Source organism: Aulostomus chinensis, chromosome 9 (assembly GCF_037954235.1).
Source record: "Aulostomus chinensis isolate RoL2024-O1b breed Wild chromosome 9, RoL_Achi_v1.0, whole genome shotgun sequence".
Taxonomy (NCBI): Eukaryota; Metazoa; Chordata; class Actinopteri; order Syngnathiformes; family Aulostomidae; genus Aulostomus; species Aulostomus chinensis.
In genome coordinates, this window is record NC_141328.1 from 7,285,550 (window position 1) to 7,307,006 (window position 21,457).

General features: G+C 39.6%; 1 protein-coding gene across 1 annotated transcript in view; it reads right to left on the reverse strand.

Moving 5' to 3' along the window:
* LOC147255633 (cadherin-4-like) overlaps nucleotides 1-21,457 on the reverse strand; it is a 243,318-nt gene that overhangs the window by 129,900 nt on the left and 91,961 nt on the right. Inside the window, exon 3 of the mRNA XM_086213454.1 lies at nucleotides 1,949-1,972. Coding sequence (XP_086069580.1) covers nucleotides 1,949-1,972 — 24 coding nt within the window. The remainder of the gene's footprint in view (nucleotides 1-1,948; nucleotides 1,973-21,457) is intronic.

Genomic DNA, 21,457 nt, shown 5'->3' on the forward strand with positions numbered 1-21,457 from the left:
TTATCTTGTATTGTAATTAATCAATCGTTATGCCGGCACAACATCAATCAAAGTGCCTTGACTGAGATTCCAGAAGGAGCCTCCAAAGAATTAACTCTGACCTCTGTACGCAGAGGCAGCCACGTTTGAATATGGACACACATAAATATACAGTATGCACACATATCTTTGTTCTAAACATATTTCTCCAGTGCATTTATCTGGTTTTCCTCTTACTAGGAAGCCTCTCAACACTCTGTCTTTCTCCTGCCAGCAGAGATTTTTGGCTGACTTAAATACGCCCACGGGCCCCTGAGGGACAGTCCATGACGGATGGCACTGCGTGTGACTCTGATTCAGCCCATTTGATAAATTTATTGCTGGCATTTTGAAAATGAAATTAGAGGGATGTCTCCTAGAGACTGTTTTTCCAGCGCAGGTGCCATAAATACACTTCATTTGGCAGTGAGGGAGGGAGTGTTAGGGGTGGAGAGGTGTTGGATAAAGGATGTCATGGTTCCACACAAGTACAGAACTAAAGAATAAGGTCACACTCTAATGAGGTCTTGTAATAATCAGGATATTGGTGAGGAACAAAAGTAAAGGTTATTCATTTGCAACCTGAACACTACTTCATACTACATGCTTTATCTAACACATGTATGTATTGTGGAAAAGCACACTTTAAATGGATGTGAGATATACATCTGTCACCTATAATACTGATGGGTTAAGGTGTGCTGGTGTGCACATACCTATATCCTATCTTCTCCATATTCCATGCTCAGACACAAAAACACACATGAGCCTGAGTACACGCAAAGCCCATTGTTTATGTGCATTAGCTATGACCCAAGGCCTAATACCTCTTCAGTAGCAACGGCCTTGTCTGTCAGAGTGACGTGGCCTTATTCATCTCCTTCTCATTCAGAAACACACGTGAGTGTGACTATGACGGGATGATGTACACAACCAACACTAGTCTCTGCTCCCCTTCAGCATTCATCACATGGGCTAGGCTTAGGCAACCTCCATCACTTACCTTTATGGGTCCATCTGACAACACACTGCATTACTATCACAAACATGAACACTCAGTGTGTAATATGCAACTTCTCAAGGTTTGCAAAGTAAAACATGCTTCTGAAAACACACTCCTTCTGGTTTTAGGGTTTATAAATACGCTGTTGTGCTTGTTGCACCGGATTTAGGTGAAAATGGAAATATTTTCCTCTGGATTCACTGCTATGGTAAGTGCTTACACAAAACAACATCTTAGCTCTTGTAACCGCAGCAGGGATTCAAACAAAGTTTCAACTAAATCAGCGGGGAGTTCTCCCGACTGATTGTATTCGCCTGCTTTGCAATCACAGAGTGTGACACACCCACTTCCACCATTTTTTTTTTCCCCCATGAAATGAAGTTGAGGGCTGTGACTGCGTGATTTATACACCTGCAGGGTGGAAAAAGAATCCAAGAGCTGTTTAGACAGTCTGACTGTATGGCCCCCCAATCTTTCCAAATCAAAACAGCCCACAGGTACGTTCTGAAAGACTCCCCCAAATAAATATTCTGTCTCTCACTGAAGATCCAAAGGCTGAAAAATCCCCTCCCCCAACTCTCACATTAACATACTCATTAATAGTGTGGATGAGTCAAAACAAAACACACTGAACACAAAACTTGCAGATTCAGAATATGGGATTGCTACCGCTGAGGAATAACAGGATAATTAAGTCCATTAGTGTGAGTATTTGACTTTGTAATCAAACAGATTGTTCTGTAACAGAAATGCTGAATGATGCAATATCCAATCAACATCAACACCACCACCATGAAATGTTTTTCTTCCCACTTGCATAATTAAAGAAAACAAACAGACAAACAAAGCAACGCACCCATATGCCACCCATCTGAAAATACATGAGAATCCACAGGTAACTGATTGAGCGATGCAGCTCTGTCTTACCTTTCTGTGATGACACAGTGGTATCTGGATAAAAGAGAGGAGACACACAGAGGATGTATTAGAGCTGACAGGATGCTGCACACAGAGACAGACACGCACAATACAGGAGATGACAGTCATGGTGGGAAATAAATAGACGGGGGGTGATGTAGACAACCAGAGGGGGGTCTCTCATCTCGGACTTGCAAAGAATATCCACTTTTACACACAGGTATACGCTTAGTTGTGCCTGAATACACACATGGGGACACAGTAGGTGAGAGCATTACACACACACACACAAAAAAGAAACACACAACAGCTTTTCTCTGCATAGTGAGAGACCACAGGGAGGATTTGAAAAAAAAAAAAAATCAGAGCATCGAAAAGAGGCATCTAGTTGAAAGATGAGGGTCATCAGACCCCAGAAACCCTTGATCTCTTATACAATTTACCCAGAGTACTCTTAAGTAAAAATAATGCCAGGTGCACCCAGACAGAGCAAACCAAATCCATTCAGTAAGCATTTCAGGTTCTTACTCAGAGCCCACTCCTGGCCCACAGGATGTGCTGCAGTGTAGTAATGCACCACTGCTTTTTTGGTACATTTTTTCTACACAATATTAAAAAAAAAAAAACCCAACAATGACAAAAAACAGAGAGGTGTGTTTTTGAAGAAGAGAAAAGCACAGTAAATGTATTATGTAGCTGTCTTAAAATGTTAACAGAGCAATGTTTGGAAGAGCTCAGTTTCTGCTCAATACTGCTCAAATTTGCATGATGGATGTAGGATGAATAACAATAAGAAGAAGAAAGAAAAACAGATATGTATAACTTCCTATGTCAGCAAGGCAAACCATTCAAAACTTGTCCAAATACCCACAGACATGGGAAGGGAATAATTGAATCCTGCTGGATTTGTGGTGTACTGGGCTGAGGGAGTGATAATCCAAAGTGTTGCTTAATTGCCAGAGTAAAGATGGCGTCCATTGTGAGGGTGGCGTCTGTGTTTATCAGGGCAGTGTGGCATGGGATTGGACCGAGCATTAGGGCTTTACACACTTTTGTTTTGTGAGGTGTTACAGTGGATTTAAGCGAATATTTGCCCTCTGGTTATTACATAGTCTGATTGTCTGCTATGCAACTCTCTTTAAGCTATGCATGTCTACCCTAATCTTAGTGGAGGCTTCAAATAATTAGTTAGTGAAGCACTCTTACAGCCTAGTGCAGTCAACCTTATCACTAAAAGAAAATCCTTGGTAAATTTCCTTCTCAACCAAAAGGCTTACAGTCTCTCACCACCTTTGGAGAAGCTGCACAGTTGTTAAAATATCGTCCAATGTGTCGTCCTATCAAACACCATACATGATTCTACAAATGAAATGACTGATTGTGTTTTGGCAAGTGTTAACAGTACATGCAGCACTAGCTTCTCTCAGAGCATGGTTATTTTTTTAAAGAAAACTATCAAACATTTTCAGAAAGAAGATCCATCAAGTGAACCACGAGAGAGAGAGAGAGAGAGAGAGAGAGAGAGAGAGAGAGAGAGAGAAAAGTTATTTTCTACTTGATTTAACAATTTAGCCGTAATGTTTTCACATTTAACATTTGACTCAAACATGCAACATCTCTTTCATTTGAGAGACAGTCGAGCCTTAGACCTGGCATCCACCAACCGATTCTGTGCCAGATTACATTCTGTGAAAATACACATCATTCATGCAAATTAAAAAAAATCAAAACAATATCACGCCGCAGTATTGCAAAATCAAAAGGTTCCCTAAACGTAGCCACAGATGAAGAGCGTATAAAAAGCTTACATGACTGATAGAAGTCAGTGAGTCTAGATTGGAGAAGTCGTGGGAGCAGCACGCTAGCAGCAGCTTGAGCTCCGTTTGTGTGTCTACACAGGAGGCTGTGATGAGTGTAGGTCATCCATGTTTCAGCTCCATCTCAGGGGCCAAACATGATCACTGATTATGCTTGTAAAACCTAGGAAAAGGAAGCTTTGATGTGCAAAAATGCATTCCAGACTTTGTTTATGGTCATGGATGAACTATATTAATTAAACTAAAAACGGGTATCAATTTTGCAGGATGACAAGGACGAATTGAAAAGGCTCTAATTCTATGAAAAAAGACAAAAACAGTGACCATCAGACAACATTTATTCTACTGCTTTTCATAATTTACTTGTTCTTAAAGTACACGTTCACAAGATGAGATCAGACAAAAACAATTGGGGTTTTGTTACGAGTTAATCCTACAATATATTTTAGAGGGGAGAATTTTTTTAAAAACCCGTAACATGTCCTTTAACAGTTGAATAATGAATAAACACCAGCACGATGATAAAGAATCAACAGCAAACACTTGTTCCCTCTCGACGCCAGTGTTTAGTGTTATAGCCTACAGAAACATCTGTCATCGATTACTGCATTCCTTCCCTGCTATCAGCGGCTTATACGCATTTGGAGACTAATTTGCAGTGAATATTTGAGTGACATTTTGATGTGTCCATGCACCCACAACAGCACTCGTGGGTTTCAGTATTTTGTAATGTAGGCCATATGCCAATTTGTATTTCCAAACCTGAGGGATGCAAGCTTAGCTGCCCGAAAGCATGCCTGAGGACACTTTAAGCAATCCTGAAGATGGATTCACAAAATGAAGAAAACAAACAATTCCTTAAGTGCTCGCTCAGATATTTGGCCTCTCGTTGTCAAAGCGGATGAAAGAAAGAGAGTAGAAGTGAAAAGAAAGACTGACCAATCAATCATGTAGGTTCGTACATTTGTATCATATGATTTTAATACACTGTGATACCTCTAATTTGGAAGATAAACAAGGCAAGAGGCAAACATAAAACAAAACTGATTTCACTATTCCAAATTACTTATCAGACTTATTTGTGTTGATGCTTTTACCCAATAAAATGGCAGCAATTTGCTTGTTAACAACACTTCTGATCCAATACAGGGAAAGCTCGTAAACAGGAAAGAGACACATTTTGACATCTGACAACTGTCAACGTGAAATTGCACGAAATGATAGTTTGCATTCATGTTAATCGCACTGCAGCAGATAGTGAAGTTTATTTGCTTGTATTATTGGATTTTTCAAATAAGGCAGCTATAATGGCATTGACAGAGAATCTTCTGCCAGATCATAAATAAAGAAGGAAATGATTATTGACGTTTGCGCTGGTATCGTTACTGTTATGTTGAACAGTGCCACATTTACACAAAGAGAAAACATGTTTCAAATAACAGAGGTAGAAAGAAGATCGATGTCGCTACTGGCTGAATCAGACTGCACAAATTGAGTCAAATTTTGACCCCACTGCACCACTGCCGTCCATGTAAGGCCTGAATATGAACATCCGGAACAACAAACACGATTGTGGCGTGACATAATCAACATTGCTTCCTGAGTCTCATGACCCCAAATCAACAAAACAAGACTGTCTGAATTTTTTCTGTTGCTTTTCCATTCTATTTTGAAATCCTGATCCTGACCAGTTAATAAAATCACAGGGCCGTGTGTTTACTTACAGTGAAGTTAGTATAGCTAGTATATATAACCATATAACATTATTTGGATAGGTTAAGTGGACTTATTTGTTACATGTCTTAACATGTTTGACATGTTATTGCTTGCCTCCCAAAAGACCTATGAACTCACGCACTGTCAGAGATGATGACAGCTTACGATGTCGTCAGGATCACACTTGTGGCGTTGCAAGTCTGTCAGCCAAGACAGGGTGAAATGTACAGTGTAGTCTGACATGGTGGCATTGTGGAAAAAAAAAACCAACAACCAATAAAAGAGCAACATGTAGTCTGAGCCTCCTGTAAGATGATGCACTCTTTAGCGTTTAAACTAGAGAGCACACTGGTATGTCTGCTAAGGGGATATAATCTTCAGATCTGGACAAATTCCAAACTCTAGTCGATTGTTCCACATCCTAAATTCTATCAACCTCCTGTATTTCATTAAAATTCATGCTGGTGATCACATTACCATGGGGCCCCTATAGGGATGTGGACTAAAAACAACAGTAGCATTTAAATTTCTTGTGCTCAACAGAAACCAAAAACTATTTGGTCAACATGAAACTGTTTCTGGTGGGTTTATGTCACTTTCAAGGCTCAAGAGATCACACATCTCTCAGTGTGATGACAAACTTTTTCAATGACTGACTTATTTACTCTGTCTCTGAACTAGGCAGCCCCTCTTCTGCTACTCAGTCATGCATGGCCCCTGTCTCATGAACCGTTTCGTACAGCACTTTTCACACGTAAGCAAATCAAATGTTCAGAAAATCCTCACATCCCTATCAAATTCCAGGGCCAAAGCCACCTGGGGACTAAACCCAGCCTGACTCAATCTGAAATTTAAAATATACATAAAAAAGGCCACTATTTATATAGGTACAAAGACTTTTGCCACCTCAGAGACTCTAACAACAGAAGCTGCTGATCCTTTCTTATATATAGGACTGTATGCCATGCTGGAACCAGGCAAACAAAACATTATTACATCTAATTAAATCTCTGTAAGGGCAAGCTCTGCAAAATTCTGTACAAGAGCCCGAGACAGCTCCACCAGTGTAATATGCTTTTAACGTACAAAATATTAAGTGTTGACAATCTTTCCATTCACCCAGAACTTCACTTTATTTATAAAACATTCAACAATGCCCCCCCCCCCGCCCAACCAACACACATACACACACACACACACACACACACACACACACACACACACCACCCTATTAAGAAAACTTTGTGCAGCCCTGCTCAAAAAGGAGAACCAATGCCCTAAGGTCTGCCTCCAGAGAGGACTGCAACGTTCCCGAGCAAAGCTCTGCTTTTGTTCAAACTGCCGTTTCATGTAAGGCCATAAAAGAATGGAACAGGCTCTCCGTCAACATAAAAAATATCACACATTATCATTGTTTCGGCCGTAATGTTAAAAAATGGCTCCTGAGTAACCAGTTCTGCCAGCGCTGATTACAGTCCGGTGGCTGTTAGTGATCTCTGTCCGAGTGTGTGCGGGCTGGTGCAGTGTATGAGTGATTGTGGCGTGTTGCGTTTTGCGTGTGCTCTCTCTGTTTACCTTACTAATTACCATTGGTGGTATACATCTCTGTCGAATTAGCATTGTTTGCATGCAAAGGCAAGGACTTACTGTGCACTTACTGAATATATCCAAGATCAGGCAATTTATCGTCTTTCTTCTTCCTTTGATAAACACTAGGCACTTTATGTTAGGTAGGTGATACTCCTCTGAGTTAGTTTTTACATTTATACCCTAGGAGGATGGATTTTAACATATTTTGCAATGGTCCAGTGCTGTCTGCTCACTTTGAATTTGTGTCGTGTATTTTCTTCTGTTTTATTCTTGTTTCCTCATGTGGTACGTTATTATAAGTCGAGTGTTGAAAGACTACAGATGGAAGATCCCCCCCCCCCCCTTCCGGAAATAATCAATGTTAAATTGCACAAAGTGCTTTTCCAAATAAACTAAACTAAAGCATTTGTTTACATGTGAAAATGTATCACACAGTATCATTCACATATATCAAAAAAACTTTGCTTTTTTACTTCTACGCATTCCATGGGATTTCCATGGTCAATCTATGGAAAGCAAGTAAAGATGACAAACCAGTAAATAACCAACTATCCTCTCCCTCCAGGGCGGATTTGACGCAGGTGGCAGTGGTAACTGGCACACGGTTGATGAAGATATTCCAGCTTTTACATGGTCACCTCAGCAGTCTGTCTTTGCCATGTGACTTTTTGAAGTCTCATGTCTGAGAGAATGTTTTTTTTCCCTATGATGCTCACATATGACAAACACCACAAGAGCTGCAAAACTGCAAAAAAGTGCTGAGTAGCACAAAACTCTTTGTACCATAAGTGATAGTCGGCATTAGGCTTAAGTCAGCGTTTTTTTGCACAGTTTGGCACATAGTGTACCATCTGTCACATTTGTGCATCAAAATATAGAGCTCCGTTAATAAGACAAGCTTCATCTGGATTGAGAAGGATTCCTCGCTTTTGTAACTAATGAGCTCGTTCCTTTTACCTTTACAGGATATTGAAATGAAGAACTGGCACAGCAGCACAAGTCTAGAAGCCATAAACATAGTGTGAGGAATTTAGTTTGAATGGGGAAATATCTTTGATGCACTCCAATGTTCCTTCTCTTCCCCATTTTTTACTTTCCTCTTCCCAACATATTTTCTAATCCACACTTTGAACATTGCTTACTGTCACAAACTATGTGGTTTCTATCCGCAGTGGGAGCCTTGTTTATGTGATTTGTTGGTAAGGTACAAGCTGTACCATTCAGGATGTAATATCTCTGAAATTACATTTACATTTATTCACTCAGCCAACTATGAATTCACAGTTTGAAAATGGAATAGAAAATAAGTTTCTGTATTTCTTTACGTTGATTTTCAGGGCTCTACAGATGTTATGCAGTCATTACAGCACACAAAAGAGAATTCAGAATAAACTGGTATATAACTTGAAGGGCACTTTGCATCAGACCAACAAAGTCCATGTCATATTTCCTGAGGAATTAAAGAAATTGTATGGTGACAAGACCCACAACATGTTTAAGATTTTTGTGAAAATTAATGCTGTTTGATATATTCATGAAAATTTTTATGAGATCAGTGGCAATAAATCATACACAGGAGAGACATTGGCATTAACATGAGCGACATCCTCATTACTCAAAGAGATCAGTCTTGGGAGGAATAGCCTTACTTTAACTCATGTTTGTGCACTAATTAATATTGTATATGATTACTTTTTAAAGTCTGTCCCACCACTGAAAGATAAAGGGCTCATTACTTACTACTCTTATTGGCCTCCATCATCTGACCTGATGGTTTGTTGTCTTAAAAGCTTCAGTACGGCAAACTATTACAAGTATTTTTCTTTATATGAGTATGGAAAATTTTTGTGTATGATGTCAAATTTTGGGTATCAAGTTCTACATCTCTGTGAAGGCTGAACCGCTGTAATCACTGTCAGTTCAAGTTTATGGGGGCTGGAGCCTATCCCAGCGGCTTTCGAGTGTGAGGCGGGGTTCACCCTGGACAGGACACCAGTCCATTGCAGGGCAGAGAGAGACATAAAACACATAGAGACAGACAACCATTCACACTCACAGTCACACCTACAGTCAGTTTAGAGTATCTGATTAACCTCATCCCCTCTTGATGTCTTTGGACTGTGGGAGGAAGCTGGAGTACCGGAGAGAATCCACACAGGAACAAGGAGAACATGGAGACTCCATACAGAAAGATCCCGTGCTGGAGCCAGGACTCAAACCTGGAACCTTCTTGCAGATGCATACAAGCTTTTTGATAATGCAAAAGTAGGATTGGTGTTTGACAAACCACCACCTGATCCTTTACATATACATCCCAGACTGATTAAATTGGACTGCTATTGGAAACCTGACTTCGATTGCCCTCTTCAAGTTGTCTAATATCCACTCTCGGAATAGTTTTAATTATATAAAGAAATTAGGTTCGATTTGATCACCATCATGAAGTAAGGAGTCCATAGAACTTGAAAAGGCGATCCAGTTATCACCAGAAGGCATTAGTTAGCTGATGGACATGCACAGATATCCTAAATATGTGTCACTGATGGAACATTATATACAGTAAAATTGTGAAGACTGCATTGACTATTCTTCAAATAATCAGGCACTAATGATATGTCATCAACATACTATAGCTGGTCTAGATTTCAACAGCGCTTGTCTCTTCTATCGTGCTCACTGTGACAGCTCATCAGGTAAAGTTAAAGACCTGAGGAGCTCAGTGAAGGATGGTGACACACGTCTGTTGTAACCATTGACCTCTATAGTAATGATATACAGCCATATGCATAAATCTCTGTGTAAATTCATGACTAAAACTGGCCGGTATGTAAATATTGGTTGGTATATACACAAAGACAAGCATATTCACATTATTTTTGCCACATCTGTAAAGATGTGTGAATATTACTTGTTCATATATTCAAAACTTCACATCTGCTCACACAAACAGCCATAAATTCAGGTTGACACACCGCTAATTAGCTCATTTATGTGAATCACTTAGAGTTCAGTCATACTTTGGACGGGGCGATGAAAGGACAGCAAAAAAATAAAATAAAATATGACCCCAGGTGAAACTGAAATGGCAGTTGGAGAGGTAAAGAGGAAAGCTATTTTGTTTAGCGCCATCAGCAGTTGCACCACCAAAAACAAATAAATAAATAAAAATAAGTGACATAAAGTGACTGGTCCAGGACCCGGAGCTCAGAACTAAAGTGATTGTTTCAATCAAATAAAATGACTTTAAGCATGAGGTGGAAGTGTGCAAAGTTCAGGAATGCAAACCACAGGTGGTCATGAGGACCCGCTCACCTTTCTCCAAAACTCATGAGCATCATCACACAATTCAATCCACAATCACATGCCGTTATGTGTCAAACTCATATTTTCCCTCAGCATATAGAATGTAAATAGGTCTGCACTGATTCATTCTGTATATTCACCATGAAATTGGGTATTAAGGACACATATTGAAATAGTAATGTAACAATAATTTTGCATGAATTAATGTTATTATCAGTCTCTTCTGCAGAGTGTGGACATACACACATTCTCACTGGATGTTCTTAGTTTCTTTTTGGGGGTGTGTAGAAAACGGCGTCTGCATGTTTTTGTGAGCACACAGCGTTTATGCACCTCACCCAGGGGATACTAAATGATGATACAGCTCATATCAGATGAGCTAAATAAATCACTTAAAATCATTTATGATACAGAAAGCATTCTATGTTGTGCTGAGACACACTAATACGAACATTATTGCCTCCGGAAAAAATAAATCCCTGTACGCTATAAATGATGTTCTATTTGCACGCAATAACAGCTCCTGTCACTTCCAGGGGAAATTCAACCCTGGATGTCCATCTTAGAGTTTTCTTTTTCTTCACATCTCACAAGAAAATAGTCGGTATCACTGTTATTTACAAAGTGACAACCTGATTGGCAGAAAAAGCAAGATTTCACCTTTAGCAGGAAGTTGGAATGATTTAATTGTGATGAAATGCAACTTAAGAGCAGTCAAAGACCATCAGCCAGACAAGTAGAGGCAGTTTGTCACTGCCTTTTGGTCTTAAAATACAATCTTCTGGTGGCGTATAATAGCTGCAACAACAACAACAAAATAAACAATAAAGTAAATAAAGTCATATTCACTAAATTTCAACTATACCTCTCTACAATAATGGTATAATGGAATAATATAATTCACCTCCAGCAGAAATAATCTATTAAACAAAGTGTTATCTTATTTTCACGAGTCAAAACATGAAAACTGTAAGTCACCACGGTGTAAAACTTTTAATTGCATGTTTTGTAATGAACAGTTTGCTCTTTGAATTTGCAAGTGCTTGTGGGCCATGCTACACAGGCAATCATTTACCGCACATGAATTCCAGTATTTGTATTACGTTTTCTCCTCTGGTATGTAACACATACACACCATGATTCATTAAACTAATGTTTTAAAAACACGTGCACTAGCTCTTTCCAGAGAAGGAAACAATCCTATGTTTTAATTAGCTGAGCCGAGCGCATGCTCATCTGCTACCTACTGCACAGGGAGAGCGGGGAGTTCTGCCTTCTTGCTCATTATGTACTAATGAGTTGTCTATTAATGAAAATGGAAAGCATTTATTTTGTGAGCACAAAGGGTTCAGCTGGATTAATTACTGCACAGTAGCAACAAAATGAAAACAGTAAGTGCAGCATCACTCTTGTGTGGCACATTACCCATTAACCAACTGTTATCAAGGCCTGGCGGAGGCTGCCGCCTGACACAAAGTTGCAGCTGAAATGTTCACCAAGGCATTTCATATTCATGTGAACTGCATATTTGGCATTTTCAACATGTGCTCGTGTACACGCCTATAAGCTCATATGAGACCGTAAATGTCCAATCCGCAAAAGCTTATCAGTGTAATAAAAACACTAAAAAAATGTTATTTTATTACCACACTTGGAAATAATGACCTCTTAATTATGTTAATGCAAATTAGCCCTGCATGATGAAATCAAGCCTCTTCTATCACTTGAATGACACCTGTCTTTATAGAGCAGAAGGCTCACACTGTAGATGATTCAGGCAATGAAGAACCCACACAGTCGTCTGGCTGAAAAGTTAGAATGGCTCAACCTTTGCTGTAACTCAGCAGTATCGGAGCCAGTTAAATTACTGGATTGAATTGTATTGCAATTCCACGGTATGATACTTTGAACATACATGTCAGTATTTCTACTGTTTATATTGCATGCATTCTGTCAAAAGATAAAATGGGTTCCGCCTTGACAGCTTTCCAGCGGTATGGTGTGGTCTGATAACGAGAAAGCAGTCAGAGTGTCTCCCAAGATGGCTACTTGGATACAGAATATGAACAAAGTATCAGCAACATCTATTCATACATTTTCTTCCCAGCTGCCTGAAGTAAGTCTTCCGGATCACGGATCCAGAGCACAATCCATACCATCTTCAGGAACTTAATACTTATCTCTCCAAAGTAAGCCAAAATGTTTCCGAGATATTGAACATTATGTTCTTCTACATCACAGATAGAGAATGTGATAAGGATGATTTCCCAGAAGCCGTCAAGTTCGTCTTTTGACCATTTCACATGAACTCAAGGAATCTGATCAACATTCATTTACACTGACTACATACTGGATGCAACATCTACAATTGGATCTGAAGTAGCTCCAAAAGTTACCATCTTTCCATCAAATAGTTTTTTAAATGATTTTTTTTTTTTTAAGTTTTGAGATATCATGCTAAAAAAACACACACAGCATTGATCAGATGTCCTCCTCCTTGGTGGAAGTAAGCCACATGCCCCTACCAAAGCACACCTTCTCAGTCTAAACAGGCTAGAAAAACTAGGCAGCATCATGCCTCTCCCTAAATAAACATGGCAGCAAAAAGCTATCCATATGATGACAATATCATTCCATGTGCTGCATTCCCTTTCAAATGATGATCAGAATGTCTCTAATAGCTTGCTAATGGCTTGGTGTCCCATGGGGCTCTCCTTGGACAGGTCAGACAGCTAGATGGGGTTGTGGGAGCACATGGGCGCTGGCAGCCATAGCAGATGGTTCTTGATCAGATATTAGAGGCTGGGCAGCGAGGTCGCCTGGCCGTGAGCATTCTGCCCTGCCTGGGGATAACAACCCCGTCTGAACCTCCAGCTCGAGCTCTGGTTCTAGCGCCAGACGAAAAGCTCTGTGTCCCAGCCAGACTGCAGGGACATTGGAGCACTGACAGACTGCTGTCCTTAAGCCTAGTGACAATCTGGGCAAACCAAACTCAAAGCTGCCCGCTGTAGTTTATTTTGCTCCAGAAATTAGTTTCACCCTATTTGGGCTGAACATGATTTGATGACAAATGGTTATGTAATTGCTACCATTGTCTGATCTGTCTTGTACAGAATAATCACAATGATAACCAAAATCCGTCTTAGCTGGATTTGAAGAAAAGCTATCCTTTCATCCCCATCACTCACTGTGTGTAGCAACATTTGGAAGAGAGACACATCATTAAATAACAGAAAAGCACTTTATAAAAGTAAATCCAAAACATCGGTTATGTTGTACTGAAAAAATGGAGACATTATAACAAAGGAGCCCCAGCATTTTATTTAAATTGAATAGAATTGATAATGTCAGTAAATCTTTTGTAGAGTATGATTATGTCTGATAAGATAAATCGTGCTTATAAAGCTGAATGACATTCATGTCTTCCATTTTCTTCAACCTGCTTAATGTGTCTGTCCCTCCTCCAAGCCACAGCGAAAGGGAGGTGAATAAACACGACAATCTGAGCTTTATTTATCCTTTCCCCCGTGACAGTGGCAGTTTAAAATGGCAGGGCTTCAGATATGACCTTCAGTTAGAGTGGTTCTCCATCAGTCATCACTGCCACCCACAGATCACACAGTGGATGGAAAGTAGTGGCACCCTCCTTCCTCCTCCCCATCAACTCTCTTTCTTTTCCTCTCCGAAAGCTGTCCAGCAAGAGATTTTTCTTATTTTACTTTCTACCACGGTTTCCATCCTGTCCCCTGGTTTTTATTCTCTATGTTAGCACACCCTTGACCCATCTTTATCTGGCATCATATTTTCTCTGTATTGCCCTATTGTCTCATTGTTTTCACTCTGCATAAAATGCAGTTTTAGCAGATCAGTCATTGAGTATCTGACAATTGTTGGAAGCTTAAGGAAAAAAAAATAGATGTTTTGCTTATTATATATATTTAAGAGAATGAAAGAAGCAGTTGATGACATGAACAAAGGAAAGCAGTTTATTTGAGTAGACACCATGGCATCATCAAGCCATTTTGTCAGTAAGGACGCTGTCATGACCAATAACCTATATGTCTGATTATGTTACGCTTCAAAATTTTCAGCTTCGCCAGGGAGGTTTTCAGTGCTCCTTTCCTCTGTCTTGTCTGTCAGGATTACACAAACACTCTAAGGGCAATGTTCATGAAACTTTGTGACGGGGTGGAGCATGAGCCAAGACAGAACTCAGTGAGCGGATGCATGAATCATTTTTTTTCAGGAGGGAAACAATAAAAAGGAGAACGAAAAAGACATAAAAGTGAGGTGAGAGTGGTTTGGGTTTCTCTGTGCAGACTTCTTAGCCACTTTTACACGGAGATTCTGAAATATTGTTGTGAAAAATGCCTGTATAATACTGTTGCTGTGTGTGAAGTGATGCAGCATTTGGGAATTCTGCTACAGAGGTGTGACGTATTTAAGCATCTGTGTTATAAATGAGCTGTTCCGCCCTTCTGGCTGTCCCTTTTACACAGGCGCTGATCCAGAACTACTACAACCTCCACTGCCAGATCAGGGGGGGAATGATCTGGCCTGCCGCGAATAATGTCTCATTTAGTAGAAACAAGCGGTTAACATCACCATGGTAACCTCCAACTGCAGTTGAACACTTCCAGGCCATTCACATCAGCTGATAAGACTACCCCTCTACCATCAAACCCTTGCGGGACATTTCTGTCAATCCAACTTTAAATTTAACTCACATTGTTGCTTGTTTAAACTCATATTTTCATCATGCATTACTTTCAGTAAAGCGCAAGTGTACTGCCTCTAAATGATGAGACCAATCAACCTGTGGATGAAGCCAGTGCTGCTCCTCTGATTCATAAGTATTGGTAGTATTCATACACATAAATATGTCCAATTGCAGGTTATGATATTGGTCTTTTTTTACACAACAGGTCTTGTTTCTGGACATTTTCATTAATTTCTCAGGAGATATTACAGAGAGCTTGCCGGAGGTCTGAGCTCCCCATATGCACTTCTAGTTTATTTGAATGGATTGTGTTGTTGGATCCTCTTTATCTCTTTGAATCAGCTATGATGAACAGCTAAGCTTTAGCTAGACTGATTACAGCCCTCAAAAGACACAAAAGGTAAGACTGCCCATTTTACATAATGTGGATATAAAATAATACCCTTGAATCTCCTCAACAGCCTAAAAGCTCATCCGCTCCATGGATTTCATAAATCTAACAGCCTGTCCTCTCTTGTCCACTCTTAAAAGCATTGTATTATTGACAAACCGTTTAACATCATGTTAAATTTTGAAATAATCAAAACACACACGTAAACTCAAGGTTACACAGAGGTTGAACAGTATAACTGTCAGAAAAAAAATATTGTCCAACTGTTGCATTCTTCAGTTGTTTATACCATTGCTAAATCAATCCAGAAAATTATCCATAACCCATCTTCTCATTCACATTCCTGTCAATTTTCTAAAAAAACAAACATCAATAACAATATCAACAGGATTTGAGAATGAAAGAGAAAATGTACATCGACCTGTGGCTAGATTGTTTATTTTGAAACTTTTCATTTATTGTGATCACACAGTGTGAAAATGTCTGACATAATGACCTTTATGTAAAACATAAATACTGCTCCTTCCTTATCATTGTTCACATAAGGCAAACCCCCTAAAACATGCATGTTCGGGAAATAATGTTAATCCATTAATTGTTATGCATTTGTAAAAACCAAATGATTTGGACTAAAATGTAAGAGCAAGATAAAGTACATCAATTGTTATGCTGTTCTTCACTAAAGCAACACTTTCTGTTGTGCATGATGAAAAATTCTCAAGGCTGGATTAAAGTCCTCAAATATCAACTTATTATATTAAAATTTTGTTAAAACGGCAGAGCAACTGAACATAACATTAGTTTATTAAAGAAGTTAAGTCGGCGCTAGTGCAATTGTAGAGCATTTTATGAGTGGTGTTAAAGTTACTAAGTTCGCGGTAGTTTGTTCAAGGATGTAGGGAACGTACTGGGCTTTGCATCGAGAATTCTAGGAGTTTAAAACATGTTTATTAGGGAGACATGTTCTGGACCACCATGGTTGACTGGTTGTCTTTCAAGTTGATGAAATCTATCATTGAAAGTAAATTGTAAACAAATTGCAGAAATGAAAACATTTGCTAAGTGCTTTCTTGTTTAATTGCAATGACATTTAGAAAATGAGTGTTGATATCGTTTAAAACATTCTGGATTTGTACCACGCTACAAGGTTTTGTTTACTTCTCTTATGCTATTCACAACTAAACAGGAATATATATTTTATGGCTTCTACACTAACATATTAAATATAAGAACTTTGCTATGACTTTCAGCTCTTGCAGCTCGAGTGTTTAAATATTAGCTGAAGGGGAAAAGCCAGAAATGAAAATCCATGTCATCCTCCAGTGTCCCTACACTCTCCAGGCATCTCCGCAGTCAAGACAACATTAATTTGTATTCATTTATTTCTGCCTTTTTGTTTTCTGCAATGTTGGAGGATAGAGCGAGTAAAGCCAGTCTCAATCTCTGTGTGCCAAACTCGTGCAATCCTGTGTGATAAGGCTGAGTCATGTCTCCTGAAGCTGGATGTAATTCTCAAGCCATCGGTTGCAATTCTCATGCAAGTTTGAAATTCGGGGAAATGGAAAAGTCAAATCAGACAAACAGGTTCATGCCAGGTTAGGTCAGGTCAGCTCTCAAGCTCTTAAACATTTACATAGTGAATTATTTAAGACAGGGTGAATTAAAACCGAAAATTAAAATATGTTATGGGGGTAGCCAATGTGGTGTGCTGGATAGTGCAGCTTCAGCTAAGTTATCCTCTCAACCCACTAAGGAATTCTCACTCTATGCAAAACCCAGTGTGAGAAAAGTGTTTTTGATATGCTGTATATTTCTTCTGCACAGTCACATGTTCAGTAGAGTGAATAGGAAAAGTCCAGACGTGATTCCTTCAAGTTCAGAAAGAGTCCACGACAGACGATTGTCAGTGTGATGTTCAGCAAATCACCTCCACAAGCTTTTGTCAATCAAAACGTGACAGTTTGCAGCCAATGCTTTCACCCTGGGTTTGTTTGAATCTCTTGAGTATGAATGCCACACACACATAAACCAGGGACAGCAGCAGAACGACAACTGTTCCCTGGATGTTTCAGTGAACTCCCGGGACTGAGGAGTGGAACAGATTTGTTATCTCTTTCATACAGTATGTTTGTTTGTAGGATATCTAATATGTAGTATTGTTTGCATGATATCAGAAACTCATATTACAGGCAACAAGTTATTCGTGTTTGGAGGTGATCTGGATCAACTTGTAGATCCTGGGTTCTGAAGACTGTTCTGGTAGGATGTGGTGATTTTTATGAACATTTCATGGATGAATGAGATTGAATGATAATATGTTCTGTGTCCATACAACCTCCTTAGCAGAGGTGTTCACTGGTGTTTCTTTTTCAGGAGTGTAGTATTTACAGTGCTAAATAAGATTTGCATGAGGAACAGCAGCAAGTTCACTTCACTAACAGCTTTGCTAGATCACACAGTTGGCAACTGGACTCCTGCCTCAACTTACAACATGTTGTCTTCAGCATCAAACATTTCCAGCAGTAATGAAAACACTTAAGAAAATGCATCCGAAGCTGCACAATCACACAACATGGTGGTTACCATATGCTATCATTTCAGGCAGTGTCTAAAGAAGCTTCACACTGGTACAGGAGAACAAATCCAGCTTTAGACCTTGACACAGCTGAGGCCTATCATATTATCAATGAAGCCAACAATCTCAAAGCATGTGGAATGAATGGTTTGTCTGCCGGAAAGAAGGCACCTAGTGGAGAATCACTCAAGTACAGATCAAGTGAAGGAGTTTAGCTAAAGCTCAGACACAACATGTTGTGATCTTGGTAAACTTGTGTGCTTCCAGGTTCTCTCTTTTATTCTCTCCATCCCACCTAACTCAGGTACCAAACCACTAAGAAGGTTTAAAAGGGAAAAGCTATTCCACCGAAGCTTGTCTGTGAAGGATACCTGCTCTCTCAACTGGCCTCTGCAGGGAGAACTGTTGAACTCCCATTGTGATAAGGACCAGGGAAAAGGATTTGACTGAGATTGGAGAATAGCTACTGGGGCTACAAGATTTTGAGGACAACAGGAGGAAAGGCAGTTAAGAAGAATGCGACACAATCGCCCAGTGGAAGGAAGATAAATACAGAGCCGAAGATGAAGGAGAGTGAAGTGGCAATGCAGGTCCAGACAAGGGATTGGCACACTGTCATACTGTCACACCAAACAGGCACCTCTGTCCATCACATGAACACACACACACACACACACACACACACACACACACACACACACACACACACACACACACACACACACACACACACACACACACACCACTAAAAACAAAACATCATTATGAAATCCCACATCTATGTAAGCAAATAGTTATATGTATCATTCCAAAAGTGTATGTGAGTAAACGAGCAGTGGTATGTACAGTTAGATGCTAAAAGTCAGTCTGAGACTAAGCAATACAATTTTATGGATATCTCAAAGTGCAATTCTTTACGTTTATAAGGATAAGAAAGCTCTTGTGAAAATCAATTAGCACTGATGGTGGTGTGAAGGTAATTCACCATACAATTACCATGCACACATCACTACCCGAGAGGACAAGAAAGAGAATGATGAACAATGAATGAGAGAGGTGAGGAGAGGAACCACATCTTTCGAGTGGTTTTGGATTCTCTGAGGACTCAAACGGTGACTAAAGTGGTCATTACTTCAATGTTGTCCCAGCTCCTTTCATGGTTTACTGCACTGAACTTGAAGTCATGCGGTGAAGTTGTTTTGTGTTAAGCAATGTATTTGGAGCCTGGTGATACCATCCCTCTCTCAGGAGCTCAAAGGAAGAGCTCCAATAAGCCCTCCTACGTAAAACCACTGGGAGAGGGTGGAATACTGGCCATGACAGACAAGCTCCTTCAGCCAGTCAATTTAACAACGCATGCCACTGCATACTCCAGTTTTTGTTTCATGCTATGTCTGCTATAACTGCACTTACAGCTCTCTTTTTCACATTAACACCTGTTGCTTTCGGAGAGGTCATTTTCTACTTATCTGCTTTGCCAGCTGTATTGAGAACCAATCAGAAACTACATTATTGTTGGATGGCAGAGGACAATTCTGATTGGTCGATTACTTTTCATTTTCTCATATTGGTTCTAGGTAGGAGTGGTTGCTAAGGTAGCAGCTCTTGATTTGATGGATACAGATGGTCTCGCCAGAACAATGCATTTATTTTTGTCTGTAAATAAAAAAACATTGACTTATCAGCAATGTTGTTTCTAATTTTGGTCTCATTTTGATGGCACAACATAAAAACTGTAAGAGCACTCTTTCAATCACATAGTGCCTGGACACATTTTCTGAAATAAAGTAAGTTGCACACAACATATAATGAAATAAACAAACAAACAAACAAACAGAAAAACAACCTCTTGTACTGGAACTTTGTGTTCAGGTTTTAAATCCACCTTGTAGTGACAAACAACAGTGACACCTGCACACTAGATAAAATAATACGCACAGCAAAAAAACACTTGAAAAATCTGTCCCCATGGGGTCTTCTGGGAACTCATTTCATTCATAGCATTAAACCTGTTAACACATGCACATTTTAAACCATCTCAGCTTATTCAAAAGTACAGAGGCGAAGCTTTTAAGCAAATGGCAGTTGTATAAACTAGAATAGCAGTGTTGAAAGTCAATTCAATAATAGCTGAAAGCCATTACAACATTGTCATTAACAAGGTTGCTGGAAATGCAATTAGCCCCACTCACATCGCTCACAGCAACAAGCAGGGAGAATTTCAATTAAAAAAAAAAAAAAGAAAGACCACAAAAAATGACACAAGGGCTTGAAATAATGATGAGATAAAAGAAAATAGGAAAAAAAAATCGAGCAGATGATAAGGTGAGTTGAATTTGGAGATATGACAGAAGAGAAAGCATCTTAGAAAAGCCATCAGTTTTCTCTGCATTGAACTATTTATTTTGCTTTGATGCAGCAGTAAAACGTAAATCCCCTTGCCCTCAAACCTGGGCAAAACAGAAGTTTTCATTAACCCCGACAACAAGGGAAATCTGAATGTCTGAACCACAATCAAACCTGCTATCAAATATAGTGGACTGAGTGACCAAACAACATGCCTCTGAGGTCGAGTGGCTGTCTAAGCAATGAGTTGCCGGTTCAGTCCCTGCTGCTCCTAGAGAAGTGTCCTTGAGCAAGATAGTGAAACTCTACTTTCTCCTTATGTGGCAGCCTCTATCTGAATGTGTGTGTGTGCGTGCGTGTGTGTGGGTTGTAAAACACTTTTGAGAAAAGTGCTATATAATGCTGTCCAACAAACATGTTATTTAGGTCTGTCAGAGCAAGGGACAAAAAGGCAGACAAATATTACCTCACTAATAATGAGCTCTCACGGAGGCACAAACTCTGCTGATGTGTAAACATGAAGGTTTGAAGGCCCCTGCCAAATGAAAGTTGTTGTTTTTTTTCATCCTTCGAGGTTTAGATGCTTTGCCTCTTTTTTTAGATGTTACTGAAGGAGGATGAGGTTGGCTGAAAAGAATGATAGGCACATCGCTGTCACGGCACACTTCCAGCAGGTCTCCTTGGAGATAAGAGCCAGCTGTCTATGCCCAACACACTGTTGTCAAGGTCGCGAGTCTGCTTACTATGAAAGATCCACCGCTCCTTAAGGCCAATTCTGAATCAATTCTGCTTTGACACCGTGATTAATTATGACTTTGTTTTTCCCTTCTATGTTTTGATCTGTGAATTATGCTATAGCTCTAGCTTGGCGATGAGGATGTTTGCAATAAACATCAAAATTACCATTTTACATCAGCAAGAGCTATCCAGGGAGATCTCATGGGTGTAGTTATTAACATTTTTACACAATTCAGCACAATTTACATAATGTCTGCTGAAATTCATCAAGGGAATACTGTGTTTACTCAGCTTTTGACAATGTGGCTGCCTTTCCTAGTGA